Source organism: Columba livia, chromosome 14, assembly GCF_036013475.1.
Source record: "Columba livia isolate bColLiv1 breed racing homer chromosome 14, bColLiv1.pat.W.v2, whole genome shotgun sequence".
NCBI lineage: Eukaryota > Metazoa > Chordata > Aves > Columbiformes > Columbidae > Columba > Columba livia.
Window position 1 is genome coordinate 3,078,798 of NC_088615.1, and position 27,485 is coordinate 3,106,282.

At 43.5% G+C, this 27,485-nt stretch overlaps 1 protein-coding gene across 2 annotated transcripts in view; it reads left to right on the forward strand.

Annotated features, from left to right (window-relative positions):
* Positions 1–646: 646 nt before the first annotated feature.
* CPEB4 (cytoplasmic polyadenylation element binding protein 4) overlaps positions 647–27,485 on the forward strand; it is a 43,438-nt gene continuing 16,599 nt past the window's right edge. The window contains exons 1-3 of one of the 2 annotated variants that reach the window (XM_021288926.2): positions 647–1,271; positions 1,629–3,627; positions 13,072–13,153. In XM_021288926.2, coding sequence (XP_021144601.1) covers positions 2,506–3,627; positions 13,072–13,153 — 1,204 coding nt within the window. In that variant the 5' untranslated portion in view covers positions 647–1,271; positions 1,629–2,505. Of the gene's footprint in view, positions 3,628–13,071; positions 13,154–27,485 lie in introns of both variants that reach the window. The other variant, XM_005503315.4, reaches the window with a different exon arrangement.

Below are 27,485 nucleotides of genomic sequence, written 5' to 3' on the forward strand. Positions count from 1 at the left end.
TGTCACAGTATCCCATTTCCACATTTCATAAGCAAGCAGCAGACAAATATTGTGTTCTTTTCTCCACAGAAGTTGCCCACAGAGCGTTTTGTTGCATTATTTTGTTTATTTTCTGTTACACGAGTGAAATGGCTTCACCATGGTGGCCCAGGCCAGCGCAGTTTAGGGAGACGATGATTTTTTAGAGGCCTCAGCCCTTGGGTGCCAAAGGGTGTTGCAAACAGGCAGCGGTCCGGGTAGGATTTGATTGTTAGATATTAGCCACGATATTACAGCAGGGAACGACTGTCAACGGCCACCGCCTTGGGTGCCCCACCCAGCCCGTCCTGTCAGGGCCCAGCCCAGCGCTGCGGAGGACGACCTGCCCTCAACAAAGATGGCCGCTCGCGGCGGGAACCGCGCTCCCCAGCCCAAGATGGTCGCCCCGCCGGCATCCGCCTAACCTTTTGCCCTTACTTAGGATGGCTACCAAGCCCGCGGCTGACGCGCCCACAAAAAAAGTGGCCGCCCCAGCCGAGGTGCTTCCTGCCCCTACCAAAAATGGCGGGCGCGGAGCGGCAGCGGGCGGGGAGCCGGGCCCGGGGGGCGGGGCGGGGGCGCGCCCGCCGCCGAACCGGAAGTGCCGCGCTGCCTCCTCCAGCTGGTTGTCATTTCGTGCGGCAGCTCGGTCCTGAGGAGACGGGGCTCGGCAGCGGCCGAGCGGGGAGGAGGGAGGCACCGGCTGCGGCACCGAGGCAGGAAGCGGCGGCTGCTGGGGGGGTGGGGGGGAGGGGAAGAAGACAGAAAAAAAAAAAAAAGAAGAGGCAAAACAAGGCAGCGGCGAAGGCTTCGCGCGGAAGACCCGTCGCGGCTACCGAAGCGCCTTCCGACTCCCCGGAGCCGGTGTCGCTCTCGCCCGTCCTCCCCCCCAACCCCCGCCTTCTGTCGCTGTCGCCCGTGGAGCCTCCCCCCTCCTTCCACCTCCCGGCACAGCGTCCCCCCCGGCGAGCCTCCGGTGCCCGGCCGGTGTACATGAGGGGGACGGCAGCCCGGCTGGAGCCCAGAAGACGCGCAGCAGGGGAAGGACTGTGCCGAGGAGCCGCCGCCGGACCCCGCGCCCCGGTTAGTCCCGCCGGGCCCCCCCTCCGCTGCGCCAGGCGGCCGAGACCCCGTCCCGTCACCCCCGGGCGATTCGGGAGAACCGGTTAAACACCTTCCATGGGGGAGAGAGGAGCCCGGCCCCCCGCCGCCTGCACCTTCCCCTCCCTGCCGGAGCCTGCGCCTCTCCTGAGGTAAAACAAACCCCTCCTGCCTTCCCCGACTCTTGCGAGGGAGGGGGGGACACCGCGGGGGGCACCCCAGAGACACCCGGGGCCTGGCGAGCCCGGCCCGGCCCGGCCCTGCCCCGCTGGACAACGCGTCCCCGCGGAGGAAAAAACACCCCCGGACGGATCCAGCCCCGGGGGAACCCACGGATCGCGGTGGAAGGAGGTGAGAGCCCCGCACCGCAAACCGCCCTCCCGGCAGCAGCGAGAGCAAGAAAAAAAACAACCTCCTTCCCCTTCCTCCTGCACAACTCGCCGTCCCCTCCCTTCCCTTTTCCCGAACGCTGTGGTGTTTTTTTCTGAGATGAAAATCTTCCTCTTCAGACAGCCGGGACTCGTATGAAGGGACACGCGAATATTGGATCGTAAATAAGAAGCGAGTCTGGCGAGCTCAGAAACCCAGCCCAAAAGGAGCAGCATCAAGAATCCACCCTTCTGCACAACTCACTCCCCACCCAGCACACATAGAATACTAATTTCCTGAGATAAGATCTTACCCCTTTAAACAACCACACACGCGCATACACACACACACAGTGTATATTATTACTAAATATAATAGGTTAAAACTAATAGAACGGGAAAAAGCTTCTTCTGTAACTCACCCCCTGCTTTTCACCTGAGTGCTGAGATACGTTTTTCCCTTACCCACAGCAAAGACTCTTTTTGAACAGGACACAAATATATATTAGATTATAGAGATGTATTAAATTATTCCAGATTTAAATCTATTTTTTGCTGCCAAGGGGTTGGGGGACCAGACATCATTGTATATTTTTTTTTTTGCTTCCCTCTTAACTCATTTATGGGCGAGTCGAGGCTGCTGAGGAGGAAAAAAACAGGATAGTTAGAGTCTCTTTATCCTTATTCCTCAGAAGCTTTTTCTCTCATTGCAGTGCATTTCCTTTAGAAAAAGGAAACCTCTTATTTTGTGAACCAAAGATTTATTTTTCCCTTCCTCCTGGCCAAAGGAAGGAAACGGACACAAATTGACACGTTTTAATAGTTGAAGAGATCTGTCTTGTGCAAAAAAAAAAACCCAAACATCTTTATCCAAATCTGAAATAAATACTGTGGAGGGAGAAACTGGAATATCTAGCTAAAAACCGGATACTTACAAATCTCACCTCAGAAGAGGACGAGATAAACACTAAACATCAACTTGTTCTAACAGGGAGGATTCAAACCCTAAATATAATAAATGGGGGATTACGGGTTTGGAGTGTTAGTGCAAAACAACACTGGAAATAAGTCAGCTTTTCCAGTCAGATTTCATCCCCATCTGCAGCCTCCACACCATCATCAAAATGCAGCCCCCAGCCCTGCTGCTTTTATAAATAATAACACAGCTGCCAATGGCAGTAGTGCTGGGTCAGCTTGGCTCTTTCCTGCTCCAGCTGCCCATAATATTCAGGATGAGATTCTGGGGTCAGAAAAATCTAAAACTCAGCAACAGGAAAAGCAGGAGTCCCTAGAAAAACAGCAGCTTTCCCCTGGCCAAAGTCAGGAAGCAGGCATGCTCTCTGAACCTGAGAAAACTAAAACTGAGGAAAATCAGGGCGATAGTTCTTCAGAGAACGGCAATGGAAAAGAGAAAATACGAATCGAATCGCCGGTGTTGACAGGATTTGATTATCAAGAGGCTTCGGGGCTGGGTACTTCGACACAGCCCTTGACATCCACTGCATCTTCTCTGACTGGTTTTAGCAACTGGTCTGCAGCTATAGCTCCTTCTTCTTCTACAATAATCAATGAAGATGCAAGTTTTTTTCACCAGGGAGGGGTCCCTGCTGCCTCGGCTAATAATGGTGCTCTGCTGTTTCAGAATTTCCCACATCACGTCAGCCCTGGCTTTGGTGGTAGCTTTTCCCCCCAGATCGGACCCCTTTCTCAGCACCACCCTCATCACCCCCATTTTCAGCATCACCACAATCAGCATCAGCAACAGAGGAGGTCTCCTGCAAGTCCTCACCCGCCTCCCTTTGCACATAGAAATGCTGCTTTTAATCAATTGCCTCATTTGGCTAATAATCTTAACAAGCCACCTTCTCCGTGGAGCAGCTACCAAAGTCCATCGCCGACCCCCTCTTCGTGGAGCCCCGGTGGCGGTGGATACGGTGGGTGGGGGGGGTCCCAAGGCCGAGACCACCGCAGGGGACTGAATGGAGGGATCACGCCCCTCAACTCCATCTCGCCCTTAAAGAAGAATTTTGCAAGCAATCATATCCAGCTGCAGAAATATGCTCGACCCAGCTCAGCCTTCGCTCCGAAATCGTGGATGGAAGACAGTCTGAATAGAGCTGACAACATTTTTCCTTTTCAGGTGAGCATGTGCTGTTATATCCATAAGAAAAATAACATGTAAGTGCATTAAAATGCCCTAGGAAGGGGGGGAGGCTTGAACAGTACCACCTGATTGTATGACTTCCGTGCTTGCAACTAAAAGAAATACATGTCTAACTTAAAATGCTACAGTGTGAACTGCCTTCTGAGCTATTATTTTTTTTGTAATAGTGCTTGTCATATGTTGCCCACCAGATATCCATATTATTCAATTCCCTTCAGCTTAATACTTACACACATTGAGAAATAGTCGACGAACAAATTTAGTTACAAATAGCAAGTGTATCTACTAAGAGGAGTAAGGAAAAAAGTGCTGCCTGATCTGAGGCCTTCGGAATGATTTGAGGATGCACCACATCTGAGCAAAAGTATGAAGTGATTGTACTTTGTTTTACAGTATCATACGGACTCCTAATGCAACATAAATGCTGTAGTATGTTTTGCAAACTTTTTTGTTACAGGATGGTAATGAACGCAGTTTGCTTTCCTCAGTAATGGCAGCATGTTTTGGTTACGGGCCATTAAATCATCACCAAAAATAGATCTGGACAAGTTTCAGCTGGTGGTCTCCTGTATTTTAATACGGTCTCATCCTGGCAGGTCTTCTGGCCGTTCAGCCTCTCCTCCTAGGCCGGCTTTTTATGAACTTAAAAATAACTGTATAACGCTAAACCTAATTTGCAGTAAATTTAAAACAGAAGTACTCTTCATCTGACCACTAGCTAAACCCAGCTTTTATGTGTGTGCACCTTTTGTAAACTCCTTTAGGCTGAATCCAAAACCCCAAAGTTCTTTTACATGGAGTGGGTTGTTTTTCAAGATCCTCAAATGAGGGCAAAAGTAAAGATTTCCAAATGATTGCAGCATTTCTAGCCACGCCGTAAGAACCAGGGTGACCTACTTAATAGTAATTTCAAAGATTTGTAGATAAAAAACGTGCGATACGTCTCATGTTATAAACCCTAGAGAAATGTAAATATATTTAATAATGACTTTGTGGATTCAGATGCAGGAACGGTTCGTTTTTTGGTAAATTGTGCAGTGTGGGTGGGTTTGCAGGGCCTGTCCAGCCTCTGCAGCCCCTGACAGCTGAGGAGCTGCTGCCAAGAACTTCCCTTTCGAGACCTTTTTTCTGCTGCAGAGCTCTGAGCTGGTCCAATAACCAGGTAGAGCCCTTGTAAATGTAGAATGCGTAGTAATAAGGGATTTTAATGTCAGAATTTGTAATGAATATAATGAACCTGGGTCCAGCATGCCAAATTTAGGCACTGGAAGCATTAGAAAAAGGGACGCAGCTGCAGTCGGGCTTTTTTCAGCCTCGCTGCAGTGAGACTTGGCTCCCAGTTCAATTCATCCTGTACCCTGACACGCAGCTGATGTTCGGAGTGACAGAATGAGATCAAGTGTGTCCTTGCTGCCGTGTGCACGGCCCAAATATACACACAGCGACGGGAACGGGCTCGCTTTGACATCAAGGGAATTTCAGGAAATTGGCAAAGTCGACCTTGACTTCTGGGTTATGTTCCAAACATAAAATATCAGACGCGCGTATTTTGATAGCGGTAAAGAAATAATTTTTGTGTAGCGTGTTGGGATCTGTTTACATAAACACCAAGGTGAAGCTGTACATGTCAAGACCGAGTCTGACACTTCTCGATGCCAAGGAAAGGAAAGTGTTGGAGTGAAGTGCTTTCCAGTCTGGTACTGTCACTTGTTGAAGAAAGGAGCGGGGCAGCAATCTGGGCACTGCACACCCAGGAAGATGCGGATTAATTTTGAAGCCATCTCGGACAACTGCTTTTTAGAACTTTTTTGGTATCAAACCTTTAGCTCCCTCGCTCACTGGCTCATCTGTGTGTTGAAAGCACACGGAATTTTTGAATTGCTGGAAACAAATGAGGTGAAATTTGACCTTTGTTTTGATGTCTTTTTTCTTGATTCTGCTGGTTGTATCCCCAGCTCAAAGCAGAAATAAGGAGTTTTGCTTATCATATATTTGTGTTCATGGATATGTATAGATATGAAGTATCTTTGAAGATGCAATCATGTAGTGGACAAGGCTATTTTGTTACTGGAATCTTCTTAGATTCCTATTTAGGAAATAATTGAAAGCTGTCTTTGCTGCAGCAACATAATGGAGTAATTTGATACAACTATCCCTTTCATTTAATATTTATGTTTTGCTGCTTAAATCATTAACAAGTGTTGCTGCAATCTAGTGAAAATTAGTTTCTTTAGGAGGCAAGATGTAACCCAGCAATTGCAAATATCTGGGGATCAGTTCTTTTCCCCTCCCCGCTTGTCTCCGCTCCCAAGCTTGGTGAAACACACAAGTCTCCGTTTTGCTGGAAGTCGTAGGGTGACCAAGGGTAAGTGCTCGTTTCCTCTTCGGAGAGGACAACGTTGCACAATGTCCCTCCAAGCCACCAATGCAAACTACTGTTCACTTCCAATATTTCTTCCCCTGGCCTTCAGATGCTTGCGATAGCGCAGCTGAAAGGAAAATACTCTGCTGATCTCTTTGATAATCTTGCAGTTTGATGGTTGCTTGCTTGGTGTTGAGAGCTGCACACAAAATGTGCTTTTTAAAACAATGGTTTGGAATTGTGTCCAGTGACGCTTCAGAAGCATCTGTAGGGGTCTCTTGTTGCAGAGGTGGAACTGGATGCAAGGTCAGAGAAGACTTGTTACCAGAGCTGTTAATGAAATTAAGTTTTGATACCGTGCTTTAGCCACGGGGCAGCCTTCCCCCTTCAGAGATCTTTTGAAAAGAGAAAAGCCATTGTTCTTTGTGCGTTCATTTCAAAAGGAAATGGTCTCCAAACGAAAAAATGGTTCCTGATTTAAAAAACTAGTCTTTTGAATATAACAGCCTTCCCTGAGAATTAATACACGAAAATGCAAGACTTTTGCGTCTTACAAAGTCACTGGTTTTTAAAAAAGAATTCCTTCTCCTTCTCTCCCAGCAGCACTGACAAACAAAGTGCTCAGTAATTGCATTTAGTGCAGCATTGCCCTGGAGATTGTTCTGCCTTTCCTTTGGCCGCGTACTTGCACTTCCTCGGGAGAGTGGAACATCCTGCCTGTTATGCAATGTGTAAATCTTGCTCTGATAGGCATTTCCAGGTCTCCAGATCTCGTCTTCAAACGTGTGACCATGTTTTTTAAATAGGCCTTTGAAGGCGAGAGCAAGTTAAGCAATAGGGTTCAGCTTTCTGTAAAAATGCTTAAAAATAATTCGTGTTTCTTCCTGGAATCGGGCTTGAAAATAACTGCCCATTTCAAAGAATTTTGTACGAGAGCGGTTCATTATATCCACTTGTTCAGAATGTTTTTTCCTTTCTCCTGCAGTGGCTGGTTTCCAGGTCTAAAACCCCTTCCAAATCCACCGAGGGGCTGTGCCAGAGAGACTTTCTCTTCCCCCAGGCAGATAAGGAATGGTTGAGAAAACACATACGTGATTACAGAACGTGTTGGAATTCTGAGCTATACGTCAGGATTTGTTTGCCCATAGAAATGGGTTGATTTAATGAGCGCTTTAAACAAATTCACGGGGCACTGGAATTAATTTGCCAATCTTTCCTCTGAAATGAATTTTGCAAATTTCTTTACCATGCCTCTCTATTTTAATATTTGTTCTTTGTTTTTGAGGAACCTTTTCCCAAACCATGATGGCTGGCTGCCTGTTTGTTTCGCAGAGTTCTGCAGGCTTTTTAGTCTAGAAACAGCAAGCAATTTCATGCTATCATTTGAAAAGAGAGTAAATACTTGAAGGTGGATTTTTAGATGTCTGTTCACCCATTTTTCTGTAACTACATCACTTGTGTAGTAATTAGTGTCTTGTCTGCTGTTCCCCACAGCCACTGATCTCTGGAATTAGAGGCACTCTAATGTGGTATGACATGCACAAGTTCAGTACTGTGGAAGTTAACACTGTTCTTGTTTTATAAACTTACTACTGACGTTAATACTTTGGCTTTGGCCCTCCTGCTTGTTTTTGACCTCGGGGTTTCTTTTTAAAGAGAGCTTTTGTTAGAAGCTATTTGAATTATGTTTGTATTTTCCTAAGATGAAAAGGAGTGCTCTTATGAAGCATTTTGCTTTGAAAGCTGCATACTTAGCAGCCCGACATAAAGAGCGAGAACGCGAGATATTGTGGAAAATAATTCCTAGAAGATACATAAGAAATATGTGACTAAAATAGAATCTGCGTTACTGGACATTTTTATAGAGGTCTGTAATTTCTAGCACGTAAAAAAAAGCTCAAGTTGGACTAAACTAGGAGTGCTCCCTCCCAAAAAACCTCCTGTGTTGTGCGTCACTTAACTTTTCCAGCTTTTCCTTGTTGTTCCTTGGTGAAGCTATAGAAGATTATGAGGGCAGCACACAGCAACATCCTTTCAGGAAAAACCTGTTTATTCAAAGCCTTTAATTCACTGGATGCCGGACTAGGAGCTGGAATCCAGCATTTGCAGGGTGGTGGGAAGCAGGAGGAGCTTACCCAGAAGCATAATCAAGTCCAAATTTGCTTCGCAATTAAAAGAAATATGTGGAACTTGTATTTGCTACCTCCAATTTTACTTCTCCCTACAACCTTGACTTTGCCTGAGACACAAGGCTTTTTAATGGTGGGAAATACACACAAGGTTTCAGCAAGTTTCAGGCTTCCTGTACTGTAATGAGTTGTGAGTTTGCTCATTTTCACAAACATTCTGGTTTGGCAGAGATGTAAATATAGAAAATAAGCCCCAGTTTTACAACTACACGTACTCCATAAATACTGTGTAATCACCCTCAATAATTGCTTAACGCAGTGGCATACTTTGCATTATTATTGATGTCTCTGTCTTCAGGGAAATAGTATTTTATAGGCTTAGGCCTGGCCTTTGCCCCCGGCCAGTGCTCGTACCTTGCCAGCCTTTGCTCTTTGTACACTCGGGTTTTTAGCCTTGGGAGCCCCATGGTGGGAAGCACTGAGTAGAAACTCTCAGGTTCTGGTATCTTAATTGTTCAGATGATGATAATGCCGTGGGTACAGATTAAACACTGCACTTTAATAGTTAGATTAGATGTACATTTTTCAGACGTGCAAGAGAATTTAGGTATGGGATTCTGAAGTGCCAAGTATGATCTTCCTGTTTATGAAACATTAATGTTTAATTTCTCTTGCACAGGAGGATGTCCCAGTATATGCCCTACATGCTTACTACCAGGTGACTTTCTTTATGGAATGAAATGTCTTTGGGCTTTGAAAAAGAAAACTGAAATAGCAATTAGAATTTAGTGATTTCCTATTTACAAGTGGCTCCAGAGTACAACTCCTGAGTTCTGCTCTCTATACTTTAGCAATGAGGTTGCATTAGTGTGAGAACTCTGCACACTTCTAGACGGTTTCTAGACAGTGAGGCAATCAGAATGGTTTTATTTTCTGTAGACAGCTGGCTGGTGTATAGGCAGAACTGTCGTGTTTGCTGTTGTACAATATTTACAGTCTCGACAGCTCTCAACCAGATCTGCTAGCTGTCACCTCTCCTATATTATTGTGAAAACAACACAATACTCCTTATTCAAAATTATGTTTACTGACTGTCCTTGGAAATGTTGGAGCATATTAAGAGCGCAGGTTGATTTCTTGCTTTGTGGTAGACATTTTTTTGGTGGCCTTGTTTTCAACCTGCCGTCCTTCTGCCTCTGTTCTGTTTCCCAAGGATAAGTTCATGTGCCCTTTAGCCCTCTGACAAAGCCAAATTTTAGATGCCCTAAACAAGCCATGTAAAGCCGAGTTCTTGTGATCAACCTGCATAAATAAGACCAGGCTGGTGTTAACTTATGTTGTTACTGAAGCGTACGTACTCTGTACCAGGGAAGTCGTTACCCCTCTGTCTTTTCTTTATAACTAAAGAACACAAGTCTACAGTAAGCTATCCAGCTCCACGGAAAGCACAGTAACTTTGTGAATTGATCCATCAAAAACACTGCAATACTGTTACTCATTCTCCATGATGTCTCTTGGAGAAAACATCACCTTTTTGCCAAGTGCAGTGTGGCTTGTGTGCTTTGTAACTCACAACTAACATGTGTCTGAGAAAAGCTCACACTTGGTTACCAGCAAATGATCAATATCTTGACCATTACAGCTTTTTTATGTTAAGGAATTAAGTTTATAGTTACACATTTTTTCAGCAATATAGCCATTACCTGTCTGTCATTGGTCTTTTCTTTATGTTTGGTATATAATACATATATTGATTTCTGATACGAGTTTCTGATAAAACATGCTGGCCATCTGGGAAGCCAAGACTGGAAAAATCTGTGCGACTGTTTTCAAAGCAGTCTTCGAGTAAAAGGCCTTTAAATGGCATACAAATTCTAAAAGACTCCCAATGTCATCTGTCTCTAGTAGTGTGGATTCCCTCAGTATGAGGGCAAGTAGTCAACTATAATAAATTAATGGAGTTCTTTTATCATAAGCACTGTGCAAATCTCTGAACCAGCTGAGCGTGGCATTTTGGCTGGTCTTTCTTTAGGACAACCATGACTGACATCTTTTAATTATAGAAGTGCACAGGTTTATTTATCTACCAAGTTCTTGAATTCCTCCGCATTTCCAGAGAGGTGGACTGCTGCATCCATTTCAGGAATATACCCAGATTCAAGGTAACGGTAGCAGCGGCTCTTCATGTTGTTTTTGCCATCGTCTCATTAAAAGGCAGAGACGTGGAAGAGCAAACGGTTTGCAGCAACCAGGAGCAAGGCGGATCATCCCGAGGGTGTTGAGGCCGGGGTGGTTCAGCACCGTGAACTGGTGATTAGATGGGTGATTCCATACACTGTGAGCACAGAGACCATTTGTTGCACAGACAGGCAAGAACGTATCAGTGTTCTGAGGGTGCTGAGCCTGTGGCAGCCTGTTCCACGGCTGGGACAGATCACTGGGACCGCTGGAGAGCCTGAGTGTGAATGTGAGCCATATTTTAGCCAGTTCTCCTTTTTCTGTCATTGCTGACAGCTGCAGGTAGGAATGTGACCAATTAATCTTTTGTATCGGTGCACAGGGTCGTGTTTTAAAGTGTTTGCAGTATGATTAGAAGCTTATGGACTTTATGCTGCCAAGTGCCAGCTGGCTGGTTCACTCCGAAGCTTCCCCTGGAGAATGTGCTGTCCCTGTCAGCAAACCAGTTCTATTGTGTTTTATTCTCTAATGTTTAAACTCTCTGTTATCAATATTAAAAACTTGCCATTGCAGCAAACCTCTCTGTTTGTTACGATAGCTCAACCCAACCCAGACAAGAGACTCTTTGGGCTCACGTACTCCAGTGCATACACAGCACAAGCAACTAGAAATTACTCAGCTTGGGTTTCTTCCTTTGTGTTTCTCGGCCGACTGAAATGTGAAGTGCCACACATTCAACAAAGACTTGGAACTAGTGAGGCTGTGCACTTTGTGAAATGAGAATTGTGTGGCTGCTCATGGGTTGGACTTGAGGTTAATGCCACACAGAGAAACACAATATGCTCCGAAAGCCAGAATGGGAGAAGGAACAGCTACTGAGGGACAGTGGGTTTTTAGAAAATGCCCCCAGTGGTGTTTTAGGTTATTTTTGCTGTGTTGTGAGGACTGCTGAAAATGTAGACATTGTCTTGAGCATCCATTCCCGGGTTACACGGCTGTGAGATCCTGATGGGTCCAGGATGCAGAACCAAGGACTTCTACTCAACCCTGCTGCGGTATTTTAGTTTAACTAGGATTTGAACTAGTTAGGAACTAGGAACGTATAAACCAAACCAATAAACTAAATACTTCCAGGAACCGAACCAACCAGTAGGAAACGTGTGAAAGTAAAAAAACCACAGAATTCAAGAATGTAAATGCACACGATGGTTTCTGTAAGGTGCCTCAATTGTCTTGTAATATAAATGACTGAGGAAGTAAAGACTGTGAGGAGAGAGGGCAACACTCGGCTTTTTATAGGAAATTTGATTTGGGGCTGGGATAATAAAGCAAATGGTTCCAAACTCTCATCTTTCTAATGCTATTTGAAATGCAGCACGTCCGGGGGAAACACTTCACCTGTTCTGTGGCCGAGAGAAAGATTATCAGAAAATGCAATTGAAAAATAGGCTTGTTTAGTGGTCAGAATGTCACGCGGGGACTTGGGAATGGATCAGCACTCCGGGAGCCTCGGGGATTCCTGCTCTTGAAAGACTATGAGGTGTTTAAAGTCCGAGTTGACCGATCAGTCTGATAGAACGAATGTCTCTTGCAACACTGCAGTCAATATTGCGTTACCGCTTCGGCTGGGGAAGTAAAGGGCATTATAACTTGAAACACAACAGGTTTTGTGCAATACCCTTTTTTCACTTCACCGCTGGTTTTAAAAACGATCAAAGCTGGACCCGTGTGCTCTGGAAGAAATTCAGCTTCACAGCTGGAGTCAGGAACAAAAAGGATAGATATTCACTGTTGTAATAGTGATAGTTGTAGAGGAGCAGTTGAGAGCGAATGTCTGGAATTGCTCACATTTTGTGTTCCTATTTGGACAGATACTTTTCATGCTTGATCTCAGTTCAGAGGTGAATCTCTTAGAAAAACTAATTCCACAGTTGACATATAATCTCAGTTACTTTGAATTTGCTAATTAAAAGGAGGCAGTGCTGGGATATTTTGTGTTGCTTACACTAAGGTAGCATCAGATTTGTAAGCTGTGGAATTTATTGGTTTAGTTGGGAAAGCAGGAGCCATACATGTGTTAAATGATGGCTTGGGTTAATATGAAGGCTAAATATTTGGTAAGTATACTTCAAATGGCTTGAGATAATGAAACCATAAGGTACATGAGACATCTTGCCACCCATTTGTTGAGTCCTCTCTCAAGTCGAGTAATGCCTGGAATACCAAGCTTGTGAATTAGAGAATTAAAAATCAGAGCTAATTGGTCACCTAGTAAACCAGACTGTCTGCAACACCACAGCTTACATGGAATACTTTGTAATTACGCAGGATTTAAACAGACTGAGCTGAATTAAGTCGTTGGGGTAGTAGTTTAGGTGAAGGAAATTCTATGTGTTTCTGCAATTTAAATTTTCCTAAATTTGGGCTGAAATAGCCATTTTATTATTTCTGTCTCCCAGGATCTTCACTTCCTAACTGTGAAATTCTTTTTACCAAAGTTTAACTGTATAGCAAGGAATACAAACTAAATACGGAATTGGGGTTCTTAAATGATTGGTTATTATAAATTTAGACCAGATTGATATTAAAGAATATTCTAATACTCCTATATCAGCCTGACTTTAGTGGTGTATGTGTTGCTGCTTAATTCTGCTGTAGTAATGCAGACCAAACCTGAAGTTTTTCTGGTTTAGATGGTCTTGTTTCACGCCGTGTGTTGCCTAAACTGGCTTTGTTTGCATTTGCTTGCAGGATCGCACACGGACTTTTGACATGCACTCGCTGGAGAACTCACTAATTGACATCATGAGAGCTGAAAATGATTCACTGAAAGGTAAATTTAGAAAGAGACTATTTCCTGCAGTACGTAATAGGGAAGGCTGCTTCCTTAGAGTGAGAAAATTCAGTTTTGTTAAGGAAAAGTTCCATTGCATTGTGCACCCAATGCCTGTCAGGCCGGCCTCCTTTCTTCAGTTGTCTCCACATGGAGCTGTTGCAACACATGAGCGCTTGAGTGTGTGTTGTCTTGACACAGAACAATGGGAAACACAAACATAAGCTGATCTTTTGTGTAAGTTGCCAGCGTTGTTTTTAATAGATACAATGTGTGCAGCCTGTGAAAATGATCGACTTCAGGAATCTTGTGCAGCTCAGCGAGGCGGAACTTTTTGCTTACTAGTGTTTTTCTGGTGAAGTCAGAGCTCTTGCTGTCTTGGGGGAGAGTGATGCTTCTCCGTGGCATTTTGACAACAACACTGAGCATTTCATCACCATTTTCTTTAGTTCTTTACCTCTCTTTTCTTGTTGTTGCTGCCTTGAATTGCAGAATTCTTTGTACCATTGGGAAAGGAAAAGGGGGTTGAACTGACTCGCACTTGGGATTTATCTTTTTCTTTTTGGCAAAGGATAACCTTTCTTTGAAAATACTTCAACTTACAAAGTATTCAAAGCATTAGCTACGTATTTTATCTAAACCTGAATATACAATTTGGAAGTCTAGTTTCTTATTCTTGACTAATCTATTTCAGTTTGATGGTTACTTGTACAAGTAAAAGTCAAACTCATTATCTAAGCGTTGAGTTTTGTTACCGGTCATGAGACCGGTGGAAGAAACAAACCTGCGTTTGTGGTTTCTGAAAGCTAATTTCGTTTGCTATCAAAGCTTGTGCTGTTAGTGAAATGCGACTTGTTTTAATAGTGAGTCTTGCACAGAAACTGGCGATCACTTGCATTTCACATCCCCGGTGCTGTGATGAGAACACCCCGAAATACACTTTCCTCTTGAAATCACAAGGAGTCTTTGCCGTAGATAAAAGTAATGCCAAATGAGTTAAAAAAACCAAAATACATTTCCTCTTTATGTTGTGGGGGCCGGGCTTTTATTAATGACAAGTAGTAATAGCTTTCATTTGTTTTATTTGCTGTCTGGCAACACCCCATGCCCCCGGCATGGAACATACCATATTTACCTTGAAATTTGAATTTAACAGAGTCAGGTTCGTATGTGTGTAGCACCTAAACAAGGGTAGTTCTGCACAGTGGTATGATTTTTAGTTTAAATGCTTTGAAAAGATTCTTTGCAATTGCAATATGGTATTGAGTGCTTACTATGTGTTGAGAACGATGGAGTAAGTGTGTCAGCGAAGAACACAGAGAGTTCTGAGACACATTAATTCCTGCTTGAGCTTGACAGTTAATCCCTCTGCAGGGTCATCTGTGGTTTGTCTAAAGTTCTGTGTGCGTTGGATCACACTGATCAGAACGCAGTATTAGCCATCAGGTATTATTTGGGAATTATTTCTTAAGTTCTTTATAAATGGTTCTGTTTCATGGCTAATAGTTGTGAAACTACAAAGAAAAAGCCTCCAAATGGAGATGAAAAATCTAAGTGATCCTACATGAAATACTTTGTTGTGAAGTCTCATTTTCCTCAGCAAAAACATTGAGTTTGCTTATAGTGAAACACGCAGTACACTGAATTTGACTGCAGCTTATCTGGCACAGCAGACTTAAACAATCACCTCTTTGCCGATATATATTTAGGAATGGATCTTTATTCCAACCAGCATCTGCCGTGTTGTGGTAACGCTGCAGTGATGGGCTGTAAGTGGGGTGGGATTTGTGAGGAGAGGAAACACCTTTAGTTAAACTACAGCTACAGCTGGAAAAAAACTGTAACTTCCTGCTACCAAGCAGATTTCAAGGCAAGTCTGGAGAAGGGCTCATGCGATCACGAGTCTTTTGTGTTTCTTTTCTTCCCATCTGTATCAGTTGGTACATGATTATTTCTTAACACAGATTCTGTCTCCCGTTTGCACTTTTCTTGCCTCACCTTTCTGTAAGCCGGTTGCAAGCGATCTTTAAAAACCTTGGCTTTAGAAATCTTAAAATGTGACAAATTCCGGTTGTCAGTTCAAGTCGTCCTTGCCATTTCAAACACCTGCAGTTCAACAAGCAGACCCATAAGAAGCTTTTTGTTTTGCATTTTAAACGGGTTAATCAGAGCATACGGTGCTTTTAAACTGAAGCTGGAGACGCTCAGAAAGGAAAAGCTTCTGGGTCTGAGGCTTTAAAAATAGCCTGGGCAAGACACTAATAAAACATACTGCAGAGAGCAATCTCAGAATGGCATGGAAATAATTTAGATGATCTAATAGGTCTCACTGCTATCTTGTGAGTCTTTGAGAGGCTTTCGTGTTGATTCAGCATGAGTTCAGCACATAACGCCACCACCACCCCCTTTCCTATTGTAACAGACCTGCAGAGAAAGAGGTGCTGTGTTAAAATACACCTTCAAAACAGCTTCAAGGGTATGGACACAATAATAGATATCGGTCCCAGTTTGGAACCTGCCGTCTCTTGGAAATAATTTCTATCCTTATGTGGTATGTTCGGAGCAGCAGGTTGTGGATCTCCTCACAAAACGATAAGTAGGAATTCTTCAAAATGTAACAAAATCCATTCACGGTGTGGACTTCTTGTCCGGGGCGATTAGGCTGTGCTGGCCTTGGCGTTGCTTAGGACAGTAATAATAACTATGTGCTTGGGTCTTGCTGTATGAAATAAATAGTGTTTCCTGCGGGAGCTTCAAAGGAGAATCCTAACTATCATGGATTCAGTACATTCAATATTACCTTTTAATGCTTTTGACAGGCATTTTGCCATTTTCCCCCCTCTTTTTAAGGTGTATTTTTATCCCTGCTCAAATCCTCTTCCTTTGCTGAGCAGCTGCCATTTCACTCTGTTATTTTTACCCACCCGAGTGTGCCGCATGGCCAGTGCCAGCCTGCAGGAGCCTTTCCCTGCAGACTAATTACATCGTCTTGACCGTCTATTCGGCCTCCGTGAGCTGCGCCTGGGATCCAGAGCCTGATTTTTGAATCTGGGCCTTCCAGATGGCAATTGGAGCATTACTGTAATAGTAGTAGATTGACTAAATATTTCCTTGTTAAGTGACACTGAAATGTCTTTAAATACTTTATAACGGCAGATTGTTTTATTACCGAAATATCCTATGGCTCAGTTCAGGATATAAGGTTATTGCCTGGAAATCGTGCAAGGGGAAGTGGATTAAAGAAGCAGGGAAGTACGTCTTCTAGCACCGTGCAGCGTTCCTGTAAAACTGGGATGTGAACAGTATCTGGGTGAAAGCTGCGAGTGTGAAACAGTCTCTAAAGACTAAACATGCACAAAAAGGAAGATTTTAGAAGTAGCATGAGGTCAGAGCACACGTACAGGCACTGGGAGAGTTGACAGCAGCTCTGAATTTCAGAGAGAAGAGATAAATCAGAATGATGAGAACTGGCACCGTGCGGAATCTCTCTGAGCAAGCAGATACGCTTAACTGTGTTTTTAAAGCAATCATCAGCCCCTTAATATTGATCTGAAAAACTATTTCAGATGTGAAGGAAGTGGGTAAACCTTATAAAGAGTTATTTGATGAGAGGGATCAAAATAGTTTTGACAGCATTTTATGGATGTCAGATAAGAAACTGAACTAGTTTTCTGTTTTCTAGCTGTATGGATTATGCAACATGATCATATTAATTGGGTAGAATGGGCCATTTGTATTTTAATGCATCCAATTGAGGATGAAATGCACAAATCTTTTGCTTCTACTGCACCAGGCTGGAGACAATTTTTTGTAGACAATTATTGTCTTGGGAAACTGTTGATCAATTCCTGTATTGAATGTTTCCTACTCAGAATCTTCTTGAGTTTTAACTCCTTTGCAGCAACCAGGAATGGCTGGTGGGATTTGCAGGCTTGAGTGCGTGAGAATTAAGAGGAAAATCAATTGTTTTATTATCTCAAAACATTGCCAAACTGGGTTTAATAGCAATAAAATACAACCTGTGCTGCTGGAACCGTGATGGAGGAAACAGTCTGAATTTCATTTGAAATCAGCAGCTCCCACTCCTGCGGTATCCACTATTTTGGTTAAACTATTGGGTTAAATGGTTGTAAGCGCTAGTCAGGAGTAAGGCTGTGCTTTCTTTACAAATGCAGCTAATATTCAAAATTTTGGGGTGATATGCAGTATTTTAATTTTTTTAGTGTTTTGGTATGCTTTTTTCCCCAGTTCCTCTCCAGGTAACTTGTGTTTGTTGCTTTATCTCTACATTTCCAATATTTGGGGGTTACCAGAGCCTTTGTTTAGAAACAGTCCATCTAGGGAGAAAATGAAACCACCCAGGCAACAGGAACAGAAATCTTCCATTAATAAATATTGACATCAGACCATAGATCGGATTCTAACCTTACATAGCAGTAATCACAACCATACATAATGTCTGATTTTACATTCATTGGCTCTTATCTAATCAACTCCCAGCTTTCTCATTTAAATTGACATTTGGTTCTGTGGCTTGAACTTAATGCTTCTTTGCAAGAGATGCTTGATTTGATGAGGCTCAGAAAGGCAAAACATGACTTGGAGGAGGAAAAATCAAGCCTCAAGCTTGCAGAAACAGACGATACGTAGCGAGAAATCAAACTAAAACGCGGCCGCAGCGACTTTCTCTGTGAGGAGACGCGTTTCCTTGAGGCTCCTGAGCCACAGCCTCACCTGGCACTACCAAATACTCCCAAGTGGGGGTGAGCACCTCTTCGATTTCACATAGAGAATTTAATGTAAAATGTAAAAATCATTTACAGCCTACTGAAACATGGATTACCGCCCCCCACCCCCCCCAGTTTAAAAGCCAGCCCCCTTCGCAGAGCTCATCTCTGGTTTAGAGGGGGCCCTCCCCCCGTCCCCCCCGCAGTGCTGCCTGCGTGGACTCTCCCGACAGCCGCCGCTGGGCCCGTCCGGCCGCGGTGGAGCCGCCGGTCCCGCAGCGCCGGAGCCTCCGCCATCCCCGCCGCCACATGAAGATTCCCCACCGCAAGGTATCTCCGTTCTCCCGGCGGGGCTGCTGCTGCCAGGGCTGTGCTCGGCGATAGGACACCGCACGCGTTGCTTCGTCATCGCCTCCTTTTGCCTTGGCGGTGTTTTCGAGCTGGGGCAAGTTGACAAGAGTCGGGTTGCGGGTTGGGAGCGGGGAGAGGAAAACGCTGCAGAGCGGCAGGTTCTGGGAGCTTTGTTTGCATGGGGCTCTTCTCCCAGCTCCCGTTTAAAGGTCAGGGTTTGTCTTGTGCTTCCTGAAGCCTGCGTGCTCTGCTCGGTTTGTATAATACCGGTATTAACCAACAATGGAGACTTGGAACATGGCTGGATTCTTAAAGCCACAGGCGGGCCCTCTCTGCGCCCATCCCCTCCATAAATCAGGCTTTTAATTCCTCACCTACACCCCCCAGGCCCAGCAGCCGTGCGAGTGCACCGGTGGGGATTAATTCTGGAGCAAGAGAAGGAACACGGGTGTATCCAGGAGATTTTGCATAGTTAAAGTCTTGAAACTAAACTGGTTGCTAAGTTATCAAGTGGTTGCCTGGTTTTGTGTCGCTGTATGCTGTAAGAAAATGGGGTCCATTTGGAAAAGGTTTTTAATTTATTATAATAGTCTGGAATTGGCAGCATTTCGGTGGGTATAAATGGAACGAGACTTTGCCTGTTGTTTGGAAGTCTGGACTGACACACAGGTTGCCCTGAGTGTCATGTCGGTGAAGACTTTGAGACTTTCCTGATTATGCCTTGACACCTTTTCAGTTACCAACTGTGAAAAGCCAAGACCCATTTATACTATCTCAGAAAACACTGTGCATTACTTAATAATTTAAACCATTTGTATCCATGTACACTGATGCATATGATTTAAAAAGTCAGTAGTTGCTGGTCTTCGTTTAACTATTTGTGCAAAATCCCTTATTACAATGAAAACTGCAAAAATCCCAGGACAGGGATGTAACACTTAAGACTGTATAATAAGCATTTTTACAATCGTCTGGAATAATTTTGTAAATTTTAGCATGATCCAAGTTTTGTACTGAAATGTAGCAGTTTAGTGTTTGTTTTCAATGATGGAAAACGTCAGTTGGGAGAGGTGAATTACTGTTGATGTTAAATTAACTCCCATGGATTTATTGATATTCCTAATTTCAGGTGTGTGAGAAGTAGCCTGTAGGTTATGGTGCTGCTCACAGTTTGGGAAAATTTTCAAAACGTTGACATGTATTTGCCTTTGGAACTGCATTTGAAACTTGAATTTGACTTACGTTAGATATCCATCATGTCAAACATAATGCCGGAAGAAAATAAGGAAACATACTATTTGTTACCTTTGCTGGAATTCCTCGGTAGTTACAATTTTGTGATAATACCTGTGTTTGTGTAGAAATACAGGTCTTGATGGTGCCGATGTCAAACAAGTAGATGTTTGTACCTCTCTACTGCAGGGTATTAATTCGGCTGAGGAAGAGCAGCACCTTGATTTATGCTGTCTGTCTAAAACGGAGCCACTGAGCAATAAGCTGGAGGGTATTAATGGAACCGCCCTTTGAGGCCAGGAAATTCCTTCCCTGCCACCACAGAGCAGTACAAATATCCCAGGGTTTTCTGATCCCGGTCCAGCTCTGAAATCAGCGTTAGGATTCCTGTTGACTTCATGGGGGTACGAGACCAACGGGGTTTTTTTTGTCCAATCTTGAAGCATTTCTCCCAGGCCCCTTGCCATGCTGCCCCAGCTCCCGAGTCCATATGGGAAATTCAATGCCTTTCGCAGTCCTTAGACAAGATATTTCCTAGGAATGCATGTGCTGCAAATGATGGGACAGTTAAAGATTTTTAAAACACACCATTGAGTTACTGCTAAAGATCTTAATGTCTAAGTCAGTGACTTCTTGAGAAGCCTTTTAGCCAACAAAATCTCGCTGAATTCCGTGACAGCAGCCTTGGAATCTGCTTAAACCTTTCTAAGGTTCTCTTGCTTTCTTTTTTATATTTTTGTTAAATTAGTTCCATCCCTTTTTTAAACAATCTGTTTACTCCTCTGGCTTGTTCCACATCACTGTCCACCAAGTGTGTTTGTGTGGTTTTTTTCTCTGAGTTCTTGCTTAGATAACCTCTGACCGTTCTGGATGATCTTCAAAGCAGCCTTTGATTTGGAGCTGTATTATTGCATGAGTTGGGTCTGTTCCTTGGTTTAGAAGAGGGAGAGCTCAGCCACCTCCCCTGCCAGGCTGCCCAAACTACCTGTCTTTTGTCTTTTTACCGACTTTGTTCCCTTTTTGCCTTGATGTTGAATTGTTAGTTCTTTGAGTCTTTCATTAGCCACGTTTTGCATGTTCTCTACCATCACGTTTATCAGGCTAGAAATGGCATGAAAAGGAGCAGAAAGAAAAGCCTGAAGTGCTTAAACCTGGCGATAAAGAAGAAATGGGAGGTATAATGGGAATGGGGCTGAGTTTTGAAAAAAGATGAAGGGCTGAGGTGTAAGTGGAAATGGGAACAGGCTGCTGGGAATGTGGGACAGAAACGCTTTACAGTGGCGGGTGGTCTGTGCGTGTATGCACTCACACCCGTGAGTGACTGTGCAGCAGCCTGAAATCTGTTTGCATCAATTACTTAAGATATCTACTTACTCTAATTCAGCATTTTCTAGATTGTTGAGAATGATTGATGAGGCAAATCTGAAAATATATCTTTCAGTGGATTTTTCTGAACTTGAATTGACGTGTTGTTTGTTGGAGCGCAGATGAGTTGGCCGTGATGCCAGTTGTGTTTGGGGCGCTTTTGTTGTTTGATTTGCTTGGTTGTTTTCTACTCTGATGTTGATAGTTGCAGTTTGGGATGAGTGGAACAGTCATTTTGTCTCTAGATGGGAATGTCAAGTGTCTTTAGGGGTACAGGGAGCGCTGCTCTTCCAAATTTATTAAGAAAGCCAATTCACAAGAGTCCCAGCTCAGTGGTCAGGCTGGAAAGATACAAGAACAGCATAAATTTTGTGTATGGAATGTGGGTATACTTGTGATAGAGAAAATGTGTTATAAATTGGTTTATATTTTCATTAATAAATCCCTAGTCACGCGTAGTAACGTTACATACAAACCTGCATATTGTCATTAGTGCACAAATGGTGAGGGAGATGGGGACAGCTTTCTGAAGGCATTCTAAAGAACGGCTTGGTTGTTCACGTGTCATTTTAAGTTGTTATAATAAATAGTGCTGGCATTTGGTGTTCTATACAGCTTTGAATCTAAGTAGAGAAAATGAAGTGCTGATTCTTCCAAATACAGTTGTGTGTTTCTCTTCCCATTTCCATTGGTTGTGGGGAAGTGTGTGATACAGTTTTTTCACATGTATTACTGGAAAAATCAGCGTCTTATCTGTGCTGGTTCCTGTAAAAATGAAAAATGGGGAGATGTGATACTGCAGCGACTTCTGATGTTGACGTGCTCGTGTTACAATTTCCTTATTGTTTGGGAGTGAAGTCAGAGGATGCTTAAAAAAGAAACAAAGGCCTCACGTTGCGTTCCAGGCTGTCTTGTGATCATTCCTTCCACAGACAAAAATAAGTTGCTTTCAACCTATTATTGTTCTTAAGGAACTGCGGGTTTAAATCTTGGGAGCCCCACGCGGGAGCTGCGGCTCAGGCGCTGCTGTGAGCCGGAGGTTTGGCAGATCTTGCACCTTTTCCATAAGTTGCTCAATGAATTCTAGAATAGGTTCAATACATTGTTCTTGCCACTTGCAAAATAAATTCTCTCTAGCAAGTTTTAGCATACGACACCCCGTTCTTTCCTCATGGTAGCAAGTCCATCCTTAGCATATATTTAGGAATTTACTGAAGTTGGCACATTTGAAGCAGTTCTGTGGCTGAGACCCTGATTTGCTCTTTTTTTTTGGCAAAGCTGTGTAATGATTTTCCTTGTCCCACTTGGAAATTCTGCCTTTCATTTTTTATTTTTCAAGTGAATACAGTAGTAATATCAGTTGGTCAGAAGATAAATGCTACCGATTCTTCCATATCATAGACTGGAAGATGTATTGTGGGAAAACACTGGATGTTTTTATAACTTCTTGTCTGTTCTCCAGAAGTCACACATGAATAGGAGATGAAGCTCAGTGCCACCAGGAGTGGGGTGGCTGCTTTTCTGCAATAAACCTGTAATTCCATGCAGAGAGTTGTGCTCCGTCCTTTGCTTTTGCTGCCTTTGGTTTCTTATCCCTGACCCTGTAGGGGCTGCGGGAGGAGAAGACAGAGTTGTATTCAAATACATATGATATTTAAGAGTGCCACTCAATCTGCTGTAAGCCACTGTAACACAATTAGCATAAAGGAAAAAAAACTACAAAGCTGTAGCTCTGTTTAGGATTTAAAGTAGGTTTGTTTAGGAGAAGATGACTCTGTGTTCTTGTATTTGATAGTGAGGGAGACTTTGAAGTTTGCTTTGAAGCTTCTGTGTTTTTGAGAGGAGGGAGACTGGGTTGGGTTTGTCACCTTTCAGGAGTGTTTTCACTGTTTCTCCCTCCTTCCCCCCTGGTTATTTAATGTATAAAGTTGTTAACAATCACATGATTAACAAGTTATTCTGCTGATAATCCGCTTTGTGCCACACAGCTTCTGCCTTTTTACCATGTGAACCCAATTAAGTCAACATAATCACAGGTGAACCAGTGTTTCCATCAGAAGAGCCAGGGCTGGGAGGCTTTTCTAGGTGGATTCTCTTGAGGCTTTTAGAAGAAATCGGTTTGTTTTCCGGATGTCAGTTGTGTTCTGTGACATTGACCTGGAATTTGAAATGAAAGATTCTGGTCAGACCTGGACTCGGGTGCTGCAGAAAACCAGAAACTTCATCTCGTTAGTGTTCTCGACAGAAGAAACGGGTAAATACTTGGCTTCAGGCATCCGGCTTTACTTGAAATAAAGCATAATACTTGTGTCTAGAATAGTACTCTTGTTTTCCAGCATTTATTTGGACATTTGGGACATACAATAGAGCTATTTTTCTCATCATGTGCCTTTTAATTTTTTTTTTTTTTTAATTTATTATTACAGTGCGTTTCTTTAAAAATAAGAGGAAAAGCAGGTTTTGGCATCTCTGTTGCTTAATGTTGCAGAATCAGGACTTCCAAAGGTGTTAATCCCTGACTTTACTGTGCAGCCAAGTGTAGTCTGCTTTGCTGCTTTCATGCTGACTTTGACATTACTAAAAGTGTGACAAATGTGCGTTCTCCAGATGTATATTTAGAGGTGTTTAATTTATGTAAGGTTGTCTTAGATTAAGAAAATACTTTTGGAATGGTTTGGATTCTTTGAACTTGAGCAGCGTTTGAAATCCACATACCAGGGAATCTCTCGTATCCCTTTTCAGTAGTTTGGTTTTGACCAAAGAAAAGGGATCTCATTTGCCGATATCATAAAGATGCAGAGTTCTACATGGAATAAGTTCATTGTCGCTGTAGATTTGTTAAAATTCTGATGAGTTTATTCTATATTGATGGAATTTGTCCCGGATCAGCTGTCGGCTGTTCTGCAGGCAACTCCTCATGTTGGGGTCATTTGACAGAAATGTGATGATCTGCTTGAACTGGGCAGAATTTTTGCACGTGTGTTCATGGAACTGTAGCCTCATCCTTTTGTCCTTAATATTTTAGAATTCAATTCAAGGACTGCATAAAAAGCTGTACTTTCTTGCCTGCCATGCAACAGTTTCTATCACTGTCTGCTTTCCTATTGAAAATGTCTCTTTTTGAGAAGGAAGACATTTTTTTAACTAGGAAGAAATAGATACATATAGGAAGATGGTATTTTTATGTTCTAATTTGAGAAAGTATATCTACCTCTCTGAAAGTACCAGCCTTGGTCTCTGAATTGCTCCTTCGTATACAGAGATAATTTAACCAAAGGTAGGTTAAATACGGGAGTTCTTTATAATTCTCATTTCCCTGCTTTTGGTTTGGTTAAGGATGTGATTAGATTCTTCACTAGTTGAACTGAGCTTGAGATGACCTTACAGATCTATTCTCGTGAGATGCCCTGTTACCTGTGCTAGAAATACGTGGTCCCTGCGTTACATATGACATGTATTGTGAAATATGAAGTGCTGATAAAATCTCACTCTCGAGTTATAACCAACCCTACCTGCCCCCAGGCGGTACTTGGGGAAAAAGGTAATAAAATCCTGTAGTTGATATTTTAATGGCCTTGTGCACAGCATTGTCAGTCTTGCTACAATTACAAACTACGGGTTAGTGTGGAATAAGTTAGAAAGAAGGCTTTGCTGTTGGAGTGGCAAAACCAGATTGTACTTCAATTTTGTTGCTGTGATTTAAAAATAAAACTCAAGAGGGCATAAATGTTTTCTATACTAGAGCCAGGGATATCTAGCTCGTGCTTAGAAATAATCCCGGGAGACTTTGATCCTTCTGTTTCACTAAAAGGCCAAGTATCTAGTATCTAGTGCAGTGCCTCAGGGGTCAGTACTGGGGCCAATATTATTCAATATATTCATTAACGATTTGGACGAGGGAATAGAGTGTACTATCAGCAAGTTTGCTGATGACACTAAGCTGGGAGGGGTGGCTGACACGCCAGAGGCTGTGCTGCCATCAGAGACCTGGACAGGCTGGAGAGCTGGGCGGGGAATAACCTAATGAAATTTAACAAGGGAAAGTGTAGAGTCCTGCATCTGGGCAGGAACAACCCCAGGTTCCAGTATAGGTTGGGAAATTACATATTAGAGAGCAGTGTAGAGGAAAGGGACCTGGGGGTCCTGGTGGACAACAGGATGACCATGAGCCAGCACTGTGCCCTTGTGGCCAGGAAGCCAATGGTACCTGGGGTGTATTAGAAGGGGGGTGGTTAGTAGATGGAGAGAGGTCCTCCTTCCCCTCTGCTCTGCCCTGGTGAGACCACACCTGGAATATTGTGTCCAGTTCTGGGCCCCTCAGTTCCAGAAGGACAGGGAACTGCTGGAGAGGGTCCAGCGCAGGGCAACGAAGATGATTAAGGGAGTGGAGCACCTCCCTTATGAAGAAAGGCTGAGGGAGCTGGGTCTCTTTAGTTTGGAGAAGAGGAGACTAAGGGGGGACCTCATTAATGTTTATAAATATATAAAGGGTGAGTGCCATGAGGATGGAGCCAGGCTCTTCTCGGTGGCAAACAATGATAGGACAAGGGGTAATGGGATCAAGCTGGAACACAAGAGGTTCCGCTTAAATTTGAGAAAAAACTTCTCAGTGAGGGTGACAGACACTGGAACAGGCTGCCCAGGGGGGTTGTGGAGTCTCCTTCTCTGGAGACATTCAAAACCCGCCTGGACATGTTCCTGTGCGACCTCACCTGGGTGTTCCTGCTCCAGCAGGGGGATTGGACTGGATGAGCTTTTGAGGTCCCTTCCAATCCCAAACATACTGTGATACTGTAAAAGTTAAGTCCTGAGTGAAACAGAAGACAGACCAGCACCAAATTACCTCTTGTCTTCTGTTTAGGGGGAGAAAATGACTCTGAGAGTAAACAGGTTTAGTCAAAACTTGAACCTCTATGTTTGATGTTTGTGTATTGATCATATTTGCTTTCTAACATAAGAAACTGGCCACTGTGACCATCTACAGGTACAACTTTTTAAAGTACTGTAGAGAGGTTTCAATATGGTCGTAGAGAAAACCTTATTATCCCCCCTTTTAAAAATAGTCTGGACTCTTACATTTTCTCCCTTTACATAATATTTAACAAATAGCTGAGGATGGTTGTTTTCCCTTTTGCTCTTTGCTGCTTTCATCTGTGAGAGCTGGAGCCTCTTTGCCCATAGTGGTTCCCTTGGTTCTACTGCAGGTTCTGGTTTAGTACTTTTTCTCCCTGAAAATCAGCAGTTACGATCATTCCCTCACTCATGAAATCTTCTGAAATGGGGGTCGCTTCAGCAAAACCTTGTTCGGCTGGAATATTTTTCTTAGAGCCTGTAGGATTGGTCTGGAATATGAAGGAGAATGTGCAAATGGCCCCAAGTTCCTGAGCTTTCCTGGAGCTGGGAAGGGCGGGACTGGGTCGGGTTATGGGAAAAGTCAGCAGGAATTATCGGTCCCTTTTTTATTTCAAAAAATATTGTGCTGGTAAGTTCAGTGATTAATGTGCACAGAAACCTGAAATTCCTTGGAACTCACTAGTGAACTGGTCTGGTTTGATCGTTGAAAGGGAAGAGATGGGACCATATCGATGACGAACTGAAAAGATTAGAGTGTGTGACCGAACTGGCCTCTGTGCCGAGGTACAGAACAGAGTCCTGCCTGGAGGAGCTCTTGGATTAAAGATACAGTGAGGTGCAGAACTGGACAGGTATCGCATCAACCTGGACTTACCTGCCTTAAAACGACTATAGCAAGGTAGTGAGAATGAAGGTACAACTGTAATTTAACTCAGAGCGTTCAGTTGCTCTGGCCATTCCAGGGTTTTATGATGTTTCTATTAATAACAATGAACACTTGTATAAATCTCTTAGCTGTAACGTGGCCTTAGAAAGCTGGGGTGACGTTCACAGGGGATCTGGATCCTCTTGCTTGTTGGTCCATTTCCTTTAAACAGTCTCCTCCTGAGCTGCTCTTTTTGTGTGAATCTTTCACAGTCAATGGCACAAAATACACCTGAAATTGGGCCCATCCTGCCAACGGGAAGGTGGCACAAACCATTAAACAGCACCAGGTGCTCAGCCCAGGCACCATTTGCAGGACAAGCTGGGAGGAAGTTTGAGGTTTAAGTAATTTAGGACGCCCGCCTACGTTTTTCATGCTGCTTCGGCAGAATGTCATTGGGAACTGGGTGCTTTATGCGGAACGGCACGCGTGATGATACACAACATTCTAACACCCTTTTGGTGCTGCCTATAGAAAGTTCAACACGTTTAATTGGAGGTACATTAGACGCAAATGTTGTGATTTAAAAAATAGATAAAAGAGAGGGAGATGGCCAGGAGCCCATTAAGTGTCTCAAGTAAAGCAAAGATGTGAAAATTGGAGTGGGTTGCTTATTCATTAAGTTCCTTAAAATGAGAGACAGTAACAGGAGCAGGTTTTTGCAAAAAAATCACGGGCTTTCTGTGGGGCTTGATTGCTTATCTAGAATGGAGTGTTGGGGGGGGCTGAGGTGGCAAAATCATTGAAGGAGCTGCTAATAGCACTTTAAATTTCAGACTGATTTTATAAAAAAAACTCTGCAAAGGTTATTAATAAGCAGTTTAACCAGTCGCATAAACTCCTTGGTTTTGTTAGATTTTGTCACACAGTTCTTGCT